Source organism: Coenobita brevimanus, chromosome 77, assembly GCF_032717465.1.
Source record: "Coenobita brevimanus isolate Jiangsu-jjx chromosome 77, ASM3271746v2, whole genome shotgun sequence".
NCBI classification, from domain to species: domain Eukaryota; kingdom Metazoa; phylum Arthropoda; class Malacostraca; order Decapoda; family Coenobitidae; genus Coenobita; species Coenobita brevimanus.
In genome coordinates this window covers 7,899,030-7,917,063 of record NC_137030.1, presented here as the reverse complement: position 1 = coordinate 7,917,063, position 18,034 = coordinate 7,899,030, and the positions used below count along the sequence as shown (strand labels likewise).

Here is an 18,034-nt window from a genome sequence, read left to right as displayed (position 1 = left end):
TTGGTACTACTGTAATTATAATAAATGGTGCTGTACTATGAATGATAACTAACCTTTTAGGATAGTGTTGGTGGGCTTGCTGGGAATGGAAGGTGGTATCCGAGGCTGTAGGTAGTCCTACTGGGTCCCCGGAGGATGGCTGCTGGCGTCACTAGCGGGTAATGGCTGCTGCTCCTCCTCAACCTCCCTCATATATCCTGCAAAATCACTCTTAGAATCACTATCCTCATCCACATCCATGGAAAGTCCTGCTTCTGCCTGTCCTAGCACTCCGTAAGCCTTCACTGCTGCCAGGATCTTGTCTTGGTTTTTTATTATGGTCCTCACACTGGCTTCATTCACGTCGTAGGCCTTGGCAATGTCCACTTTCCTCTCCCGTCTCTTCTTCCTCTCGATGAATTCTAGCTTGGTGGCCTGAGGGAGGTGCCGCCGCTTCTTGGGGTTCTCAGAAGGCTTCCTAAGCATCGTGAGCAGGATAAAATGCAGTTGCAATGGCAGAAAATGCAGCAAGAAAAAAGCACCTTCCAATGCGAATTATGTGACTGAGTGGCACTGTGGCGGGAGAAATTTAAACAAAACATCACGTGAGAGCAGAAGCATTTTTTATTTTGCGACATCACGATCACGTCATGATAGCGGGTGGGGGAGGCTACTTGATCAGAAGTTTTGATTGGCTGTCAGCATCACAGGAACATCCAATATGACCGTGTTGGACCGGGGGTGATCGTGCTAGAGGCGAACTCTGCGGATTTCGCCCACTTCTCGGAGCTCTGTGCGTGTTATGCTACTGTAATGCTCCCATGTTACAGTAATTAAATTGTATTAAATCGTACTAATTTTTTCCTCTCCGTGCTGGACATGAATCATGCTGGACAAACGCGTGTTGGACGCGAGGGTACTGTACTTTAAAAAAGAATATACCTTAATTCGTAACTACCGGCTGATTGATATGGTAAAGGTTTAGGGAGACTTCAGACTGGCGGGTTTAGATGTATTCATTAAATGACTTTATTATTAAATTCATGGTACTGAACTGTTAGACAGTTTTCTTTTGCTTTGACAATGCCTAACTAAAAGAATAAAATAACATCTTTCATTTTCAGTTTTTCATTTATTTGCCAGCCCATCACACTGAGAGTCACCTTTAGTCACAGCAGTCACCATTTAATGCTTGTCTGCATTTGCTTTTAGGGCACACAAATCATAGACATTCATGAAATTCTGTGGTGTGTGGAAGGAAGAGAAGACGGAGGGGGGGTGCAAGGAACATCGTGGTGGACTGAAGAGGTGAGACAGGCTGTGGCACAAAAGAAGAAAGCATACAATGAATGGATGAGAAATAGGGGCGTGGAAGAAGTTGAGAGGCGGAAGAGAGAGTTATATGTAGAGAGAAAGAGAGAGGTTAAAAGATTAGTAAGAGAGAGTAAGAAGAGAGTGGATGAGGAATTTGGAAGGAATTTGAGTGTAAAGTGGAGGGACTGTAAGAAAATGTTCTGGAAAGAGGTGAAAAGAGTAAGACAGGGTGGAAGTGAAGTTAGCAGGGGAGTGAAAGATAAAAATGGTAGATTACTAGTGGAGAAGGGAGAAAAAGTGAGCAGATGGAGAGAACACTTTAAGGAATTGTTGAACATAGAGGATGGAAGTAATGTGAGTATAAGTGGCTGGGGAATGGCTGGGAGAAGGAGGGAGGTGAGAAGACAGGAAGAAATCAGTAAGATAGAAGTTGTGGAAGCAACGAAGAAAGTTAAATCGGGGAAAGCCCCAGGAATTGATGGAGTGTGTGGTGAAATGCTGAAGCATAGGGGAAAGATAGTAGTAGAATGGATGTGGAAGATGTGCAGATTGGTCTGGGAGGAAGGTAGAGTCCCGGAGGATTGGAAGTCAGGTATAATAATTCCCTTGTACAAAGGAAAAGGGAAAAAAGAAGTGTGTGGTAGTCATAGGGGCATTTGTCTTCTTAGTATAATGGGAAAAGTGTATGGTAGGATACTTATTGACAGAGTTAGAGAAAGAACAGAGAAATTAGTTGGAGAAGAACAGGGAGGCTTTAGGAAGGGAAGAGGTTGTGTAGATCAGATATTCATTCTTAGATCTTTAGTGGAAAAGTTTCTAGAGAAGGGAAAGAAGTTGTATGCAGCTTTCATGGATTTGGAGAAAGCATATGACAGGGTGGATAGACAAGGATTGTGGAAAGTATTAAGAATATATGGAGTAGATGGGAAGTTGTTGAATGCTGTGAAGAGTATGTACGATGATGCTAAGGCTGCAGTGCATGTGGATGGTGAACTGAGTGAATTTTTCTCTTTGAAAGTTGGGTTGAAACAGGGATGTGTCATGTTTCCATGGTTGTTCAATCTGTTCATGGATGGGGTAATAAAAGAGGTACAAGGTAGGGTAGTGGATGTTGGAGTGGCCCTGGTGAGAGAGGATAGTGTTTGGAAACTCCCTGTACTGTTGTTTGCAGATGATACTGTGTTGTTGAGTGAAGACGAAGGGGAGCTGCAAGGCTTGGTGGATGAGTTTGGGAGTGTGTGTAAGAAACGGAATCTAAAGGTGAATGTAGGGAAGAGTAAAGTGATGGTCTTTGAGAGAGGTGAAGTCAATGAATGTACTGCGAGGTTGGATGGTGAGGAATTGGAAAATGTGAGTACGTTTAAGTACTTGGGTAGTATGATGAGTAAGGATGAAGGTTTGGAGGGTGAAGTGCTTGAAAGGGTACAGAAGGGAAGAAAGGTTGCTGGTTCTTTGAAAGCAGTGATAAGAAACAGGGAAGTGAGCATGGAAGTGAAAAAGTTACTACAGGACAGTATTGTGATACCAACTCTAATGTATGGAAGTGAAGCTTGGACGTTGTTGGAAGGACACAAGTCAAGAGTGAGAGCAGTGGAAATGAGTTATTTAAGAGGAGCCTGTGGAGTCACATGGAGAGACAGGCTGATGAATGAGGATATAAAGGAGCATTGTGGTGTGGATGTGGATGTGATAGGAAACATTATGAGGAACACACTGAGGTGGTTTGGCCATGTGGAGAGGATGGAGGGTGAGAGACTGACGAAGAGAATGTATGTGAGTGAGGTGGAGGGGGGAAGAGGGAGGGGGAGGCCGAGGATGAGATGGAGGGATGGGGTGGAGAGGTATATGAGAGAGGGGGGTGTGAGTTGGGAGCAGGGCAGTGAAATGGCGGTGGACAGGGCGATGTGGAGGCGATTTGTTTGTGGCCACCCCAAATGGGATTGAGGCGTCTGGCAATAGATATATATATATATATATATATATATATGTGCGGGCCGATTACACTTGGTTCACAGACTGCACACACATCCAAAGCCACTCCAACACTACACTTACACTTACAAGCATTTATCACCCTACATACAATCTCTACTAGACAGCCTAAGCCACTTGGTAGAGATACATTGGCTGTATCGTCTCCACTTCGGTCGGTCGGGATAGGACGGTCCTGCAGTGGACACCCAAACGGCTGATGAGATGAGATGAGATTATATATATATATATATATATATATATATATACATACATATACAGTATATATATATATACATATATGTATGTATACATATATATATATGTATACATATATATATATATATATATATATATATGTATGTATACATATATATATATGTATACATATATATATATATATATATATATATATATATATCTATACATATATATATATATATATATATATATATATATATATAATATTTGTTACCACCAGATCTTAATCCTACTTTTTAGGTGGAACAGTAATTGAAATGATAATACTACAGTACTGTTAGATGACTATTTCATAAGAGATAGGACTCAAGCTCAAGATGTCAGTTAGGCCTATGGGTGTTTAATCTGTGGTTTTTTCCTTTCAGATAACTGAACATATGGTAGCAGTTGATAAGCCAACAGACTAAATATATATAGGGACCAGCCTATTGTACCCCAGATTAGGGAGAACAGTTTCAGGTACAAGTACAGTAGTCCTCATGAACAGTTACAGTATAAGCAGGATGGATTATGTAAGTAAAAGCTACTGAAATTTATGAGTGTTATGGATCACTAGGAATGAGGTGTGGAATTACAGGATAAGCAGGATGGACTGTAATACTGTCCTGGATTTTATGAATGTGATGGAATGGAAGAAGAGCAGTAGGAGTGAGGTGTCGAATTACTGTATAGGCAGGATGGTGTATGTATGTATGTAACAGCTATTGAAATTTGTGTGTGTTATAGAATGGAAGGAAGAGCAATAGGACTGTGAAGTGGAATTACTGAGTAGATAAAAAGGAGTATCTGAAAATGGAAGGAGTAAAGTTTAAGGAGTACCTTAAAGAAGGGAGTTGGGTAAGTTGCCAAAGAATGTTTGTGAAGTGAGATCAAGGTTATTGTTGGTAGAGGAAGATCTTATGTTGTTTGAAAGAAGAGAGTGGAGCATTATATTGCTGAGAGAGAAGGAAAGAGGAAAAGGAGTGTGTGTGAGAGAGAGAGAGAGAGAGAGAGAGAGAGAGGAAGAGAATAGATACAGTATGAATAGGAAGGTAAAAGAATTTTTCTTGGTGGATAAATATTTTAAGAAACTTGAGAGGAGGTATTCAGAATATGTTTACACAAGTCTGTAAAGATTATCAGACATATTTCCAGACTAGGAGGGAGTAGATAAAGTCTTCATTATAGCCTGGTCAAAAATTGCAATTACTCCATCTAGAATAATGAGTTGTAACAGTAGATTAATATTAGAATATGATGGTAATCATGAAACAGTGCTGTGGAAAGGATGTTAGAGCCATAATATTGTCTTATTCTGCCATTGGGCTTCATGAAATTAACTCCTCCCCGGGAAGCTGGGAAAAATATACTTCCCCAGTATCTCTGCTTGTCTTAAGAGGTGACTGACAGAGGCCTTTTTTTCTCTCATCTTTCTCACCTTATTGTCCTCTTCTTTTCTTCTGTCCTACCTCTATTCTTGATTCCATGTTTCTTCCAGCCTTTAGTTCCCTCCTCTTCTGTCAAGTTAGACATTAATTTCATGACATGAATAGTTTAAGGACTTCCCATTGGCATTCCATATGCTTCCATATGCTTCACCTAATTTAAGATCCCCTCTCTAGTTTCTAATTATCCTCTGCCGTGTCCTCCCCACACCTTACTGTACCATCCAATCATAACATAATGCATATGATCTTTGGTATCTGGCATTTAGAGTTCATTCACTCACTCATGAAATTAATTGCAATAAGATAAAAATCTAAGCCAAGTTAAGGTAAAAGCACTGTTTAGTAGTTGCTTAGTTCCAGCTAGACTTTCATACATAAGGTAAAACATCAGGAAGTGGCAAGAGAAAAGTATTAAAAGATGTCCTTGTAGCAAAAGGGTTAATTTATGTGTGTTACATTCATTCATTCATTGCCAGACGCCATGTATCCCAGACGGGGTGGCCAAGGGCTTAAAGTTAATTGTTTTACAGGGAGGGGCACTAATCCTCCACCAACCCCACTTGACGTAGGGATGTTTGAAAAATACAGAGTAAAAGCAGTAGAAATAGGGCTGTTAAGGAATTTAGGCATTAGTGGATTTTGTAGATTGGTTTGGATCAGGTATGTTGGGATTTTGTGAAAATAGGGAGTAAGGAAGTATCACTTAGAAACTGAAAAGGAGAATGCATAGATGTATATTCAGGAAGAGAAAAGAAATATCAGCAGGGTAGAAAAATGGGTTTTTAGGTTTTTATTATTGAATTTGGACTCAGGTGGATTTTGTAGATATAATAGGATCAGAAATTATGTTGGTCTGTGCAAAGATGTGGAGTAAGGAAGTATTGCTCAAAAGGTAAAAGTTGGAGAATATAGGGATGTTTGCATAACTGGGCAGTACAACTGCCTAGTTTATGTTAGTGCTGCTGCATGAAAGCATCCTTCTCCAGCACCAAACGATTGGACTGGGCTGGTTGGAGTTTAATTCTCACATAATGCCACTCAGGGTTGAGTGAGGCTGGTTGCCCATGCCTTAAATGCTAGGAATGAATAGCCAAGCCCTGGATCCCTGGACTCCTAATGAGAAGAAAAAAAAGAGGATTGGATGATGGATGGATGGCTTTTATTCTTTATTACTCCAGAAGATTAGGTACAGTTGTACTTACCATTCCTGGATTCACACATTTTCTACTTTTTTTTTTTTTTACAGCTGAGAATGACAGACAATCGTGTTTACCGCACCCGGACACTTGGCATTCCGGCCGAGGGTCTAAAGGATCAATATGCAGATGGCATTGCAGCCAAGCTGTGGGAACTGTATATTGGTGACAAGAACAAGAGAACTCAGACCTATCGCAATTTCATCGTCAACCTGCTGAGGAAGAATGGCTGCCATAACATATTGGATGTTGCGTGCGGTACTGGGTTAGTTGGAAGACTTTTAATGTTTTATATGTCTGTTGGCTGATATTTATACAGTATATATACATACACAGCTATTTGTGATATTTTGTGCTGCGTTCAGGTTCCAGATATGCTTTATTAGGTACAATATGTGCACACTTGCTCACAGAGGGTGATTTGCAGCTGCAGAGGCATTTATAGGAGGGTGCACCAAACATTTGCGGAAATTTCACATTCGTGGGGGTCTGTGTTCTCTAACCCCCACGAATGTGGAGGGCCTAGTGTGTGTATATATATATATATATATATATATATATACTGTATATGTTTATATTAACCCTTACAAGAAGGGCATAGAAATGTTTTGACATCCGCTCAGGACGGGCATAATCGGCCGGTGCGATATGGTGGGAGGTTTGTGGGTGGTGGTGGTGGTGATGTGGGGGGGGTTGTGGGGTGGTGCAGGGGGGGGCTGGGTGCTTAGGAGAGGTGGGGGGTAGGGTGGGATGGGGGTGGGGGATGATGGGTAGGGAGAAGTGGGGGATGGGGAGGGAGGGTAGGGGGGAAGAGGTTTTGGGTGGCAGTGGGGGTTGGATGGGTGGGGTAGTTTGGGGGGTGCGGGTGGTGTGGGGATGGGGGTGGGAGAGGGTAGAGGGTAGGGGGTTGGGGGTAGTGGTGGTAGGGGGTGGGCAGTAGGGGATGGGGGGATGTGGGAGTGATGGGGGGATGGGAGGGTTGTGGGATGTGGGGAGGTGCAGAGGGTGGGGATGGTGGGAGGGTGGGGATTAGGGATGGTAGGGGTTGGTGGGGGGGTTAGGGGTGGTGGGGGGAGTTGGGGGTGGGGGATTTGGGGGTGGGGCTGTTGAGAGATGGTGGGGGGGTCGGGGGGAGGAGGAGGGACACCGTCTTTTTGCCTCTAGTACCCTCGGACAGCATGTGTGGACACCTGTCTTTTAGGGGTTAATATATATACTGTATATGAAGAACAGTTAAGGAGACATTGCTGCACTTATGTGTAGAACCATAATACAGGTTAAAAGGATTATGATAAGTCCTTCAGTCCAAAAGATCTCCTTTAAGTTGAATATCATTATCTGATAGTACCTCACTATTTTGGAGAATAGAGATGTGTAAGAGTTTTTAGTATAGGTAGAGAAATATGTGTGGAAAGTTTGTTGGGATGGCTTTGTTTTTGAGTAAGAGAGTATGTCCGACATATGTGGTAAAAGTAAGCGTAAGAAATATATTGTGCCATAGTAACCCAGTTTGTACAGTGCTGTCTCTTTAATTTTATTTTTACTTCCAGCACATGATTTTATTAATTTCTAGTAGACTTTTTCTTCTGGTGCTGATGAGCCAACACATGGTGGTACTGTATACCTTGGATGGGGTGAAACATGCAGCATCAACCCAGGAGCCAAGCTTCATATTTCCCTGCACCATGGTGTGGGATAGGACTCTCTAACTCTGGTAATGCCATCTGCCTTAAGAGGGCACCAGTTCTTTACATGACGTCTGTAGTGTACTTTACCTGTAGGATGGCCCCACGGAAGTGAGTTGCTTACCTGTGGTCAACAGGCCTGCTTGGCTAGACACACTGCAGTTTAGCAACAACAGTAGTAATAGTCTATCTATCTATTGACAGATGCCTTAATCCTATAAGGGGTGGCCACAAACAGTTCACCTCCATGTCGCCCTATCCCCTGACATTTCACTCTTCTGCTCCCAGCTCACACACTTCCTCATACAGTACACTGTAAAAAAAGACCTGTAGTTCCTGTTGTCTAGCCTAGCAGACCCATCAACCATTGGCAAGCAGCTGCCCATGCAGTGAACTGTTATTCCCTTGCAGTAGATGGTGTCTCATCAGAGTTGGGCACGGGGAAGAGTATGCAGGTTTGGTTTTCATATGGATTTTGCATTTGTCTCTCTCCATCCAGTTAACAAACACTACAGTAGGCCCCACATCACCCTGTTCTTTGGTTATATGGTTATCAGCCAGCATTGTATATGATTTTTGGATCACAGGGAACTATTAGGTTTGTCACTCAGTGTACAGTCACCTGAAATGGAAAGACTAATAAAAAGTGACAGGAAGAATGGAAGAAACAGGAAGAGAGGAGGGGAGACACAGCAAAAGGATGATAAAAATTAAGAAGAAGCAGGCAGCACTACTTCAGGTGAGTGCATGGTGGTCACCACCACCTACCACCAGACCATTTATGGTGAAAGAGCCACACAAATATCAAGTTTGTTTTAGGATTCATTTGTTTGAGCACATCATAGCCCTGCAGGGGTGGTTGCTTGCCTGCAGTTGATGGGTCTGCTTAACCAGACAGTCTGAGGTAACTAAACAACAATAGTAATACTGTAATGTCTGTTGTATTTTATTCCTGCAATATCCAGACAGTTATATTGAGCTAATGGATTTTTTTTTTTTTTTTTTAAGATTAATCCATTCGCTTAGAGACTTCCTAAGGTTAATAGAATTGTTTAGTGGTAGCAGTAAATAAAATAGACACTGTTGTATTAATCTGGGTAAATACAGTCATTTGAAAACAATAATTGAGGCATTCACCATTACAAGGTGGTTTCCTGTCAAAATTCAGTTGGTAGAAAGGTTTGGTGAGAGTTTGGCATACTTTCCACAACCATACCTTTGTTGTTAGTTGAGGCAGACGTGTTGGATGGGTATTGTTTGTAAGTTGCCTCCTCTTCCTCTTCCTCCTCCTCCTCGTCCTAAATAGAAAAATCAGAGAAATACAGCAAAGAATCACAAAAATGATACCATGACAGAAACAAGCCATATGAGGAATGCTTTGAAGAAAAATTATTTAGCCTAATGAAACGCAGGTTAAGAGATGACCTTATTGAAGTTTTGAAAATCATGAAGGGATATGATAACTTAACCATGAATAAATATTTTAAAATAGACTGCTCGAGCCAACCAAGAGCAATGGCTGCAAAATTATGGGAAAGCGTTTCCAATCCCATGAAACAAAGTACTTCATATTCAACAGAGTTGTAAATATCTGGAACAGATTCCCCTCAGATACTGTGAACCATATCTCAGTTAAGACATTTAAAAACAAAATAGACAAGTATTTGCACGAGAATCCTCTGCTGACCCTGTTTCTGTCTGAATAACCTGCTTTTACCAGCTATGCCTAAGTTCATTTTTTACCTGTCTACAAGACACTCCGTAAACGTAACATACCCATATATAGCGTCATATCACGTCAGTATATTCATCAATTTTTAAATGCAAATAAAATAATATAAGCACAGACTAGGATCTGCATGGGTAGCTCTGTGTTAATGATCACTACTCTTTCAACCTATGATACGCTGTGGATCACTGAGGGCCTCTGTCAAGTGACCACTTTCGGGATTTTGTAATGTACCAGGGGTCACTGCTTCAGGAGGTAACTTGTGTACTTGTCCCACATGGAAAAGTTCCTTGTCACAGTGAAGTGAACGGAGCTGGGGGCCTGTGTGACTGCTGCCTACCTTAAAAACGCCAGGCAAGGCTGCCATACCATCCCTGAACATCCATACTGTGCACTGTGCATTTTCCACGCTGTGTCTAAACACCTTGTTAACTCAACATACCCGAATTTAATGTCATGCCGTAGTTATTTATTTGTGATTATTCATTTTACTTTATTACTTTCTCTTTCAGGTTATTGAAACTGGTAGCTTATAGACAAAGTATCATAGAATGTAACTTTTTCTTTTCAGTCTTTCCTATGAAATTTCCTTGTCAGATTTTCATGCTGCATGGTGGTCCTTCTCACTTTTTCTTGCCAGTATTAATGAAGGTTTGGAGGCAGGGGGACCCTACTTGTTTTACTGTCCTTATCCCTCAGCAAGCAGACTTAGATCTCGTAGCCATAGTCTGCTCTGTAACAAGCAGCCTTAACCCCTTAACCGCGGGGCGTCACTTTCGTGACGCTTGGGAGCAAGGGATCATACCGCGGGGCGTCGCTTTTGTGATTCTGTGTTATTTTGAATTCACCCGGGCTTTCAAGTGGGGGCTTGTATCATCTATCAGTACTGACAATGTCCAACACTAGTCAGCACTCCTAATCTCATCTGTACTCCCATCCATTGTTGACAATTTAGCCATTTCTCCCCGTTCTTGACTCCCCTCCCTACCCCCCCTCCATTACCCTATCCTCTCGCCTGCCCGCCATGCTACACTAAGTAAATCTTCCCTGGAATTTTTCACTGATTTCATCCATTGAAATAAGCCCTATGTCGTATTCTTATACCAAATAATATATACAAGAAAGAAATCAGGTAAGTGAGAGTGCCATACACCTGGAATTGGCTAATTATCACCTGACAACACCTCATGTGCACTCGTTCGCTAATTTTCGCTGTTTTTTTCCCCTTGAAATATGCCGTATAATCTATTTTCGTAATAAATATACATGTAAGGAGAGAAGGGAGAAGCCTAAGTGATATTTATATTCACCTGGAACTACCTAATTTATAATGTATTGTCTAGATTTCCTGCCAATCATATCAGTGCTACAAAAAGCTGTTTCAAGATTTAACATTGGTAGCTCTGATTATATATCTCCTAAGTAGGCCTCTAATCTATTTTCGTAATAAATATACCTGTAAGGAGGGAAGGGAGAACCCTAAATGATATTTACATTCACCTGGAACTACCAAATTTATAATGTATTGTCTAGATTTCCTGCCAATCATATCAGTGCTAGACTTAGCTGTTTCAAGAAGTAATATTGGTAACTCTGAATAACCCCTAAAGCAGGCCTCTAGGCTAGCTGGCCTGGCAACTGCGTTATCAGTGTAGTCTCATCTTCCGAAGTGAGAGGACGTATGTTTCATCTTGCTGACTTCAAGCCCTTTTTTCACCCCCATGCAAATGGCTCTGTGACCTTTACCCCCTACTAAACCTCGTGTGGAAAGAGGTAAATGGCTGACAATTGATAAAAGAGTGACTACGATCTTTCTGTTGAGTAAAACAGTGCAAGTGGAATTGTAAATAATGTGTAAATAATGTGTAAACAGCAAGTGAAAGTAATGAATGTAAATATACGTGAACAATGGAAAATAGTTTTATAAGTTATTTCAAGTGACAGTGCATAACACTGTAAATAAAATAGAAATGTAAATAACGTAAATAAAATAGAGAACGTAAATAGAAATGTAAATGAGTAGTATTATAAGAATACGAGTATATACCCTAGGAGTAATGAAAGTGAAAGTTTCACTCTAGCATGTCTGAATGCTATGAGTTATGAGAGTGAAGATGAAAGTGACATTCACTCTCAATGCCAGTATACAGGACGAGAAAGTGAATGCTACGTATTTTACTGAAAGAAATTGAATCCCTACAGTGACAATAAACTAATACTACTGAAGGAAACTTATGGATAAAGACTGTAGATATATATAAGTGTTATATAGTAATAGAAATATAAAGTGTGAGGGGTTTTATGAATAATAAATGACAGACTACCATGAGCGAACTAGTGCCAGTGCGACGATCAGACGCGCTCGTAATTTCCATTGCTTTCACAGTGTTTTTTTTTTTGACTATGGATCCCAAACTACTTGAAAATTGTAGAATAGTGTTTATAGTGTTTGTATCTGGCTGTGGTAATCATATTACGGGTTGTTGGGAAGTGTAAAGTGGAGACTTCGTTACCCTACTTCAGAGGTCTCCACAAGTCCTACGGTAACCGACGAAGGCTCAACAATCATTCCAGGAGAAAGCTGAAGGTATGTGCCATAAGCATATGTAATTTTATTATTCTAGGACTAATAACTGATTTTTGGCAAATATTTTTTGAGAGTCTGTCGGAGCCCAAATAACCCCGCGGCACACGCAAGTAATTGGTAAACAAGCCCGCGGTGTAGGGGTTAAAAGGACCATAAGGTCTAAGGCTGTTTGCTTTCCATGGTATCCCTTTGCATTATTATTATTATTATTATTATCATTATTATTATTCCTCCTCCTCCTCCTCCTCCTGCTCTTCTTCTTCTTCTTCTTCTGCTGTGGGGTGAGATAAGGTCCAGTGAGCCAGAAAAAAATTGAAAGTGTGAGATGCAGTGATCCCTTGGTTATTGTGCATAGTTAGTACTGAGCCTAGTGTGGGATAACAAATTTACAAAACTGCTTGATAATGAAAGCACAGAACATGTGGGATTTATTTTAATTGGTACTGGGCACTCCACTCATAAATGCAGATTTTCCATTTGACAACAATTTATGCCCAATAAATACATACATAGTGTTTTGGTAAATATCAGAAGCACACATAGGCATGTTTAGGTTAATAGAAAATGATGAAAAGGGCACAGTAAGGAATAAGCACATACCTTAGTAGTGGCAGGTGGGGACACTCACCATCCAATTATTCGATGTAGTGCTGCGCACAGGTGACTGCCCTTTCCTCTCTTTTTTCCTTTTTTCGTTCCTTCCTCTTCTGTCTTGCTTTCCTTCTTTCTTTCCTCTTCCTTCTGTCTACGGGTGACTCAACACTGAGTGACAAGCCAAATAGTTTCCTGTACACCAGGAAACCATTTACTATACTGGGTGGTAACCATATAACCAAGGTATGGCACCTGGTGGTTTAATTAGTATTTAAGGCACTCCAGCTGGTTTGAGCCTGTGTAGGTTTATATCCAAGGGATGGTTGGGGTTTATTGCTCACATTATGCCACTCGGGGATGAATGAGGCTGGTCTTTCTCATTTTAAATGTCAGGACCAACTTGTCTAACCGTGGGCTCCTACACTCCTCATGGGGCAACACAGGATTAGGTGATGTATGAATGTACGTACCGTAGAAAGTACTGAGATGAGCTTGAGGTAAGGGGTTCTGAGACTAGGAAGGTGGAGATGATGGTTTCCACCACTTGGGGTTAACTTCTCAGGTAGGGCCTCATCTCTGAATCCCTCAAACCCATTGGAAACCACAGATACTCTACCATCATTGTCTTTAGAAACCAGCTCAGGTGTGCAGTTATTATGTTATTTAGCAAATAAAAATGCGTGATACTGGCAGGAGTGCAAATTTTAATTTTGAAGTGATAATGAAAACCATTTTAACCAAGTGTGCGATAACCAAGGGATCACCATATTAACCAGAGTTAGTCCAGCTGAATGATCCACACAACAATGCTCTCACCATTCAGGCCTATGGAATCCAGGCTTCACCTGATAGGTCAGAAACATTTCACATATAACATCACACTCACCTATTTATGACAGTCAGTTTGATGACTGTCACATTAAAAGGAGTGCCAAGTCCTCATTAAAAATCCTTTCATTCAAAATTCATCCATCCATTTTGATCGCTTGTCAGTTCCCTAGCCTTGTTTGATCCTATACCTCTCTTTCTCACACACTCGTTTACCATACCTATCCACCTTCCATCCACCTCATTTCAAACCTGAAGGTGGCTGTTGTGCTTATGTATGCAATGATATGTCTTGCTCTCGTGTTCCTGAACTTGAATCTTTCGATTTCTTTACTCTCTGGCTTCAGCTTTCCTGTCAGTCTCTGACTAAATATATTTGCGCTGTTTACTTATCTCCTAATTCTACTGACCATGAAAAATTCTTTGACTTTTACTTCTAAGATGGAACACATTCTGTCCATTTCTCCTTTCTCAGAAGTCTCCATTCTAGGAGATATCACTGTTTCCCATCACCTTTGGCTCTCCTGTCCTTTCACTGATCCACCTGGTAAACAGGCCTACATCTTTTCTATCCATAATGACCTAGAGCAGCTTGTACAGCACCCCACACGTATCCCTGACTGCCTTGGAGAGAGTTCCAACATAGTCGACCTCTTCCTTACAACTAATCCTTCTGCGTATGCTTTTAATCTTTTCTCACCGTTGGGCTCCTTCGATCACAACCTTATCACCTGAACCTGTCCCATGGCTCCAGTATGGACTGTGAATCCTTCAAAGAAAAGTTGGTTGTGGCACTTTGGAGCCGCTGATTTGGAGGCCCTCAGACAGTACTTCTTTGATTTTTCGTGGAATAGTTATTGCTTCCATGGCTGAGAGCCATCTGAGTGTGCTTTGTGCATTATGGAGGTTATTGTCTTGGGCATGGAAGCATACATTCCTTTCTCATATCCTTTGACTAATGCAAGAAAGCCTTGGTTTAATCATGCTTGTTCTAATGCTATCCACAAGTAGAAGGCCTACAAAAGGTACCTGAGCCAACCCATTCCTGAATCTCATCTCTTTTATGTTTCTGCCTGGAATTGTTCTATATCCGTTCTTCGCTTTGTAAAAAATAATATCCGTACTAAATGCTCTCAACTCTCCAACTCGAATTCTTCTCACTATTTCAGGCACCTTACCAAGAACCTTTCTAACAACTTTACCTCATCATCCATCCCTCCTCTTTTCCATCCTGATGGCTCTGTGGCTATTATTTCTGCTGGTAAAGCAGAACTCTTCGCTCAAACTTTCTCCTCCAATTCCACCTTAGATGATTCCGGTGCTGTTCCTCCGTCACTTCCCCCCTCTGACTTCCTCATGGTTACATTAAAATTTCTTCAGTTGATGTATTCTCTGCCATCACTGGTCTCAGTACTAAGAAGGCATATGGGCCTGATGGGGTCCCACCTGTTGTCCTCAAAAACTGTGTTTCTGTGCTTACACCCTGCCTAGGTAAATTCTTTCGCCTTTGTCTATCAACTTGTACCTTTCCTTCTTTCTGGAAGTTTGCTCTCATTCAGCCTGTCTCAAAGAAGGGTGACCATTCCCAACCCTCTAACTATTGCCCAATTGCTTTAACATCCTGTGTTTCAAAAGTTTTTGAGTCTATTCTTAACAAACTATTTTTAAAGCATCTTTCCAGTCACAACCTTCTTTCTGATCGTCAGTATGGGTTCCACCAGGGACGCTCCACTGGCAATCTTCTCACCTGCCTTTCAGACTCCTGGTCATCCTCCTTTCGGGACTTTGGCAAAAGCTTTGCCATTGCATTTGACATCTCAAAGGCTTTGGATCAAGTCTGGCATAAATCTTTAATTTCCAAACTGACCTCTTATGGTTTCTATCCTTCTATCTGTGCCTTTATCTCTGGCTTCCTTTCTGGTCATTTTATAGCTGCTGCTGTAGACAGCCACCTTTCTTCTCGTAGAGCTATTCTCAGGGCTCTGTCCTATCACCAACTCTCCTTCTTTTGTTCATCAGTGACCTTCTAAGCTGTACATCTAACCCTATCCATTCATACACAGATGACTCCACCCTTCACGTTTCCATTTACCTCCCATAGCATCCATCTCAGTGGTTACTTCAACAAACAAGGGATGAGGCAATGGCACACCTAATGTCTTACTTGGCTCATGTCTCTGATTGGGGTAAATGCTATCTTGTTTTTAATGCATGAAAAACTCAGTTCTTACACCTGTCAACCTGACAAAGTCTTCCACAGGAGTACCCTCTAATTTTTAACAATATCCAGTTTAATCCCACGTCATCTTTAAGCATACAGTACTTGGAGTTTCATTCTCTTGGGATTTATCTTAGAAAGAACATATTACCTCTCTCATAAAATCTGCTCCCAAGAGATTAGGTATGCTAAGCCAACTCCTTGCCTTCTTGACCGCTGCACAGTTGTTGACTTTATACACTGGTTTTATTCGCGCCTGTAGAGAGTACAACTCCTGCGTGTGTGGAGGCTGTATTGCGGCTTCACTGGTCACCGCTCATCTGAACTGTCTTCTTGCATCCCTCCTCTACTATGGCTGGCGCGGAACACCCGTCTGGCAACAAACTTTCATTGCTTTTCTGTCCAACTTTCTAATGCAGGAGTTAACCGTTACTCCCAGTTCTTTATGTATGCAACAGGTTATCTCTGGAACTGTTTCCCTTTGTCTGTATTTCCTACTGTCTGTGATCTCCAGTCTTTGAAATACAGTGTCCAGGCATATCAAAATGAACAGTTCTTGAATTTGGCTCTTTTTTTTTTTTTTTTTTTTTTTTTTTTTTTTCATGAAGGGAACAATTTACAGACTCCTGGCTTTTGGTTCCTTCCATCTTGCATAGAAAAAAAAAAAAAAGTTTTATCCCACCTTCAAATTTACTCTGATATACCCATTTCACCTCTCTCTTCATACCCATTCTCTCCACATGCCCATGCCATCTAAGCACACCCTGTTCAGCTTTAGTGACCACAGACTTCATATTTCTCATCTTTCGCAAATCACATTATCAATTTTCTTATCCACTTTCTGCACTCCATGCAGTCCTCAACAGTCCCATCTCCACTGCCCTAACTCTTGACTTTTCATTTTCATGCCACACCATATTGTCTCACCCATGTGTTAGAGTATGCACTAGAATTTCATGCAGGCTTCTTGCACCCACAACACTTAGAACTCTACTTCTTATCAGAGACTTCATAGCATCAGCCACTTTCCTTTCCTGTACTACTCTACTTTCTACTTGCTTTGCACATTTACCACTCTTTTCTTTCACTGCACCCAAGTACATAAACTCTCTCACATGTTCTCATCCCCCTCCATTTACTGTAACATCACACTAGGAATCACCCTCTTTCTTATCAACCATCACTTTACACTTACCTTCGAGCCAAGGTGCTCACAGACATTCACAAAACTGCACCAGTCTACAAGCTCATGTCAGCTAGTTGCAAGCAACATTGCCTTATCTGCATATAACAAGGTACTCCATCCTTCACTATTCTTTAACTTTGTCATCTCCTTCTCCATTACTTGTGGTTTTTTTACCTCTTTCATACCACCATTCATATATATCAATCTGTCTATAGCCAGATGCCATAATCCCGTGAGGGGTGGCCGTTTGACTTTGAGTTAGTTGTTTTACAGGGAGGGACACTAACCCTCCTCCAACCTACTTGTTGACACGTAGGGAACAGGTATGGGTTAGTTATATGGTTACCACCCAGCATTGTAAATGGTTTCCTGGCTTACAGGAAACCATTAGGCTTGTCACTCAGTGTATAGCCATCTAAATAGGAAAGAAGAGTAATAAAAAGTGACAGGAACGATGAGAGAAATAGGAAGAGAGGACGGCAGACACAGAATAAGAATGATATAGGTGAAGGAAGAAGTAGGCAGCACTACATAAGTGTATATATACAGTATATATATAAAAACTGAGTAGTCATGGAGACACCATGCTAGCTTGTCTCATGCCAACACTGATCAAAACTCTTCATTTCAGTATCATCACCATTGACATACTCAATCTCTTAACTCATACCATCCATCAATCAATTGATCTTTTTGGAGAAACTCATGCAGTAGCTCTTGATATCTCTAAAGCTTTCGACAGAGTATGGCACCGTTCCCTGCTGTCCAAACTCCCTTGCTATGGACTAATGTCTTTTGTTCCTTTGATTTCTTCTTATCTTAGTGACAGGAAAATAAGAGTAAAAGTAGATGATGTATATTCGAATTTCCACTCAATTAACGCCGGCGTGCCGCAGGGATCAGTTCTGGCGCCAACCCTATTTCTGGTTCATATTAATGATCTCTTATCTGTCACTCACAATTCCATTCACTCATATGCAGATGACTTAACATTACATAGTTCATTCACACTCAGACATCCATTTACAAAGTCTAATATCTCTACCTCTCAACTCAGTA

The 18,034-nt window shown here is 41.3% G+C and overlaps 1 protein-coding gene across 1 annotated transcript in view; it reads left to right on the top strand.

Moving 5' to 3' along the window:
• Gnmt (Glycine N-methyltransferase) overlaps positions 1-18,034 on the top strand; it is a 135,887-nt gene that overhangs the window by 36,959 nt on the left and 80,894 nt on the right. Inside the window, exon 2 of the mRNA XM_080279220.1 lies at positions 6,199-6,413. Within this exon, the coding sequence (XP_080135346.1) occupies positions 6,205-6,413 (209 nt within the window). The 5' untranslated portion in view covers positions 6,199-6,204. The remainder of the gene's footprint in view (positions 1-6,198; positions 6,414-18,034) is intronic.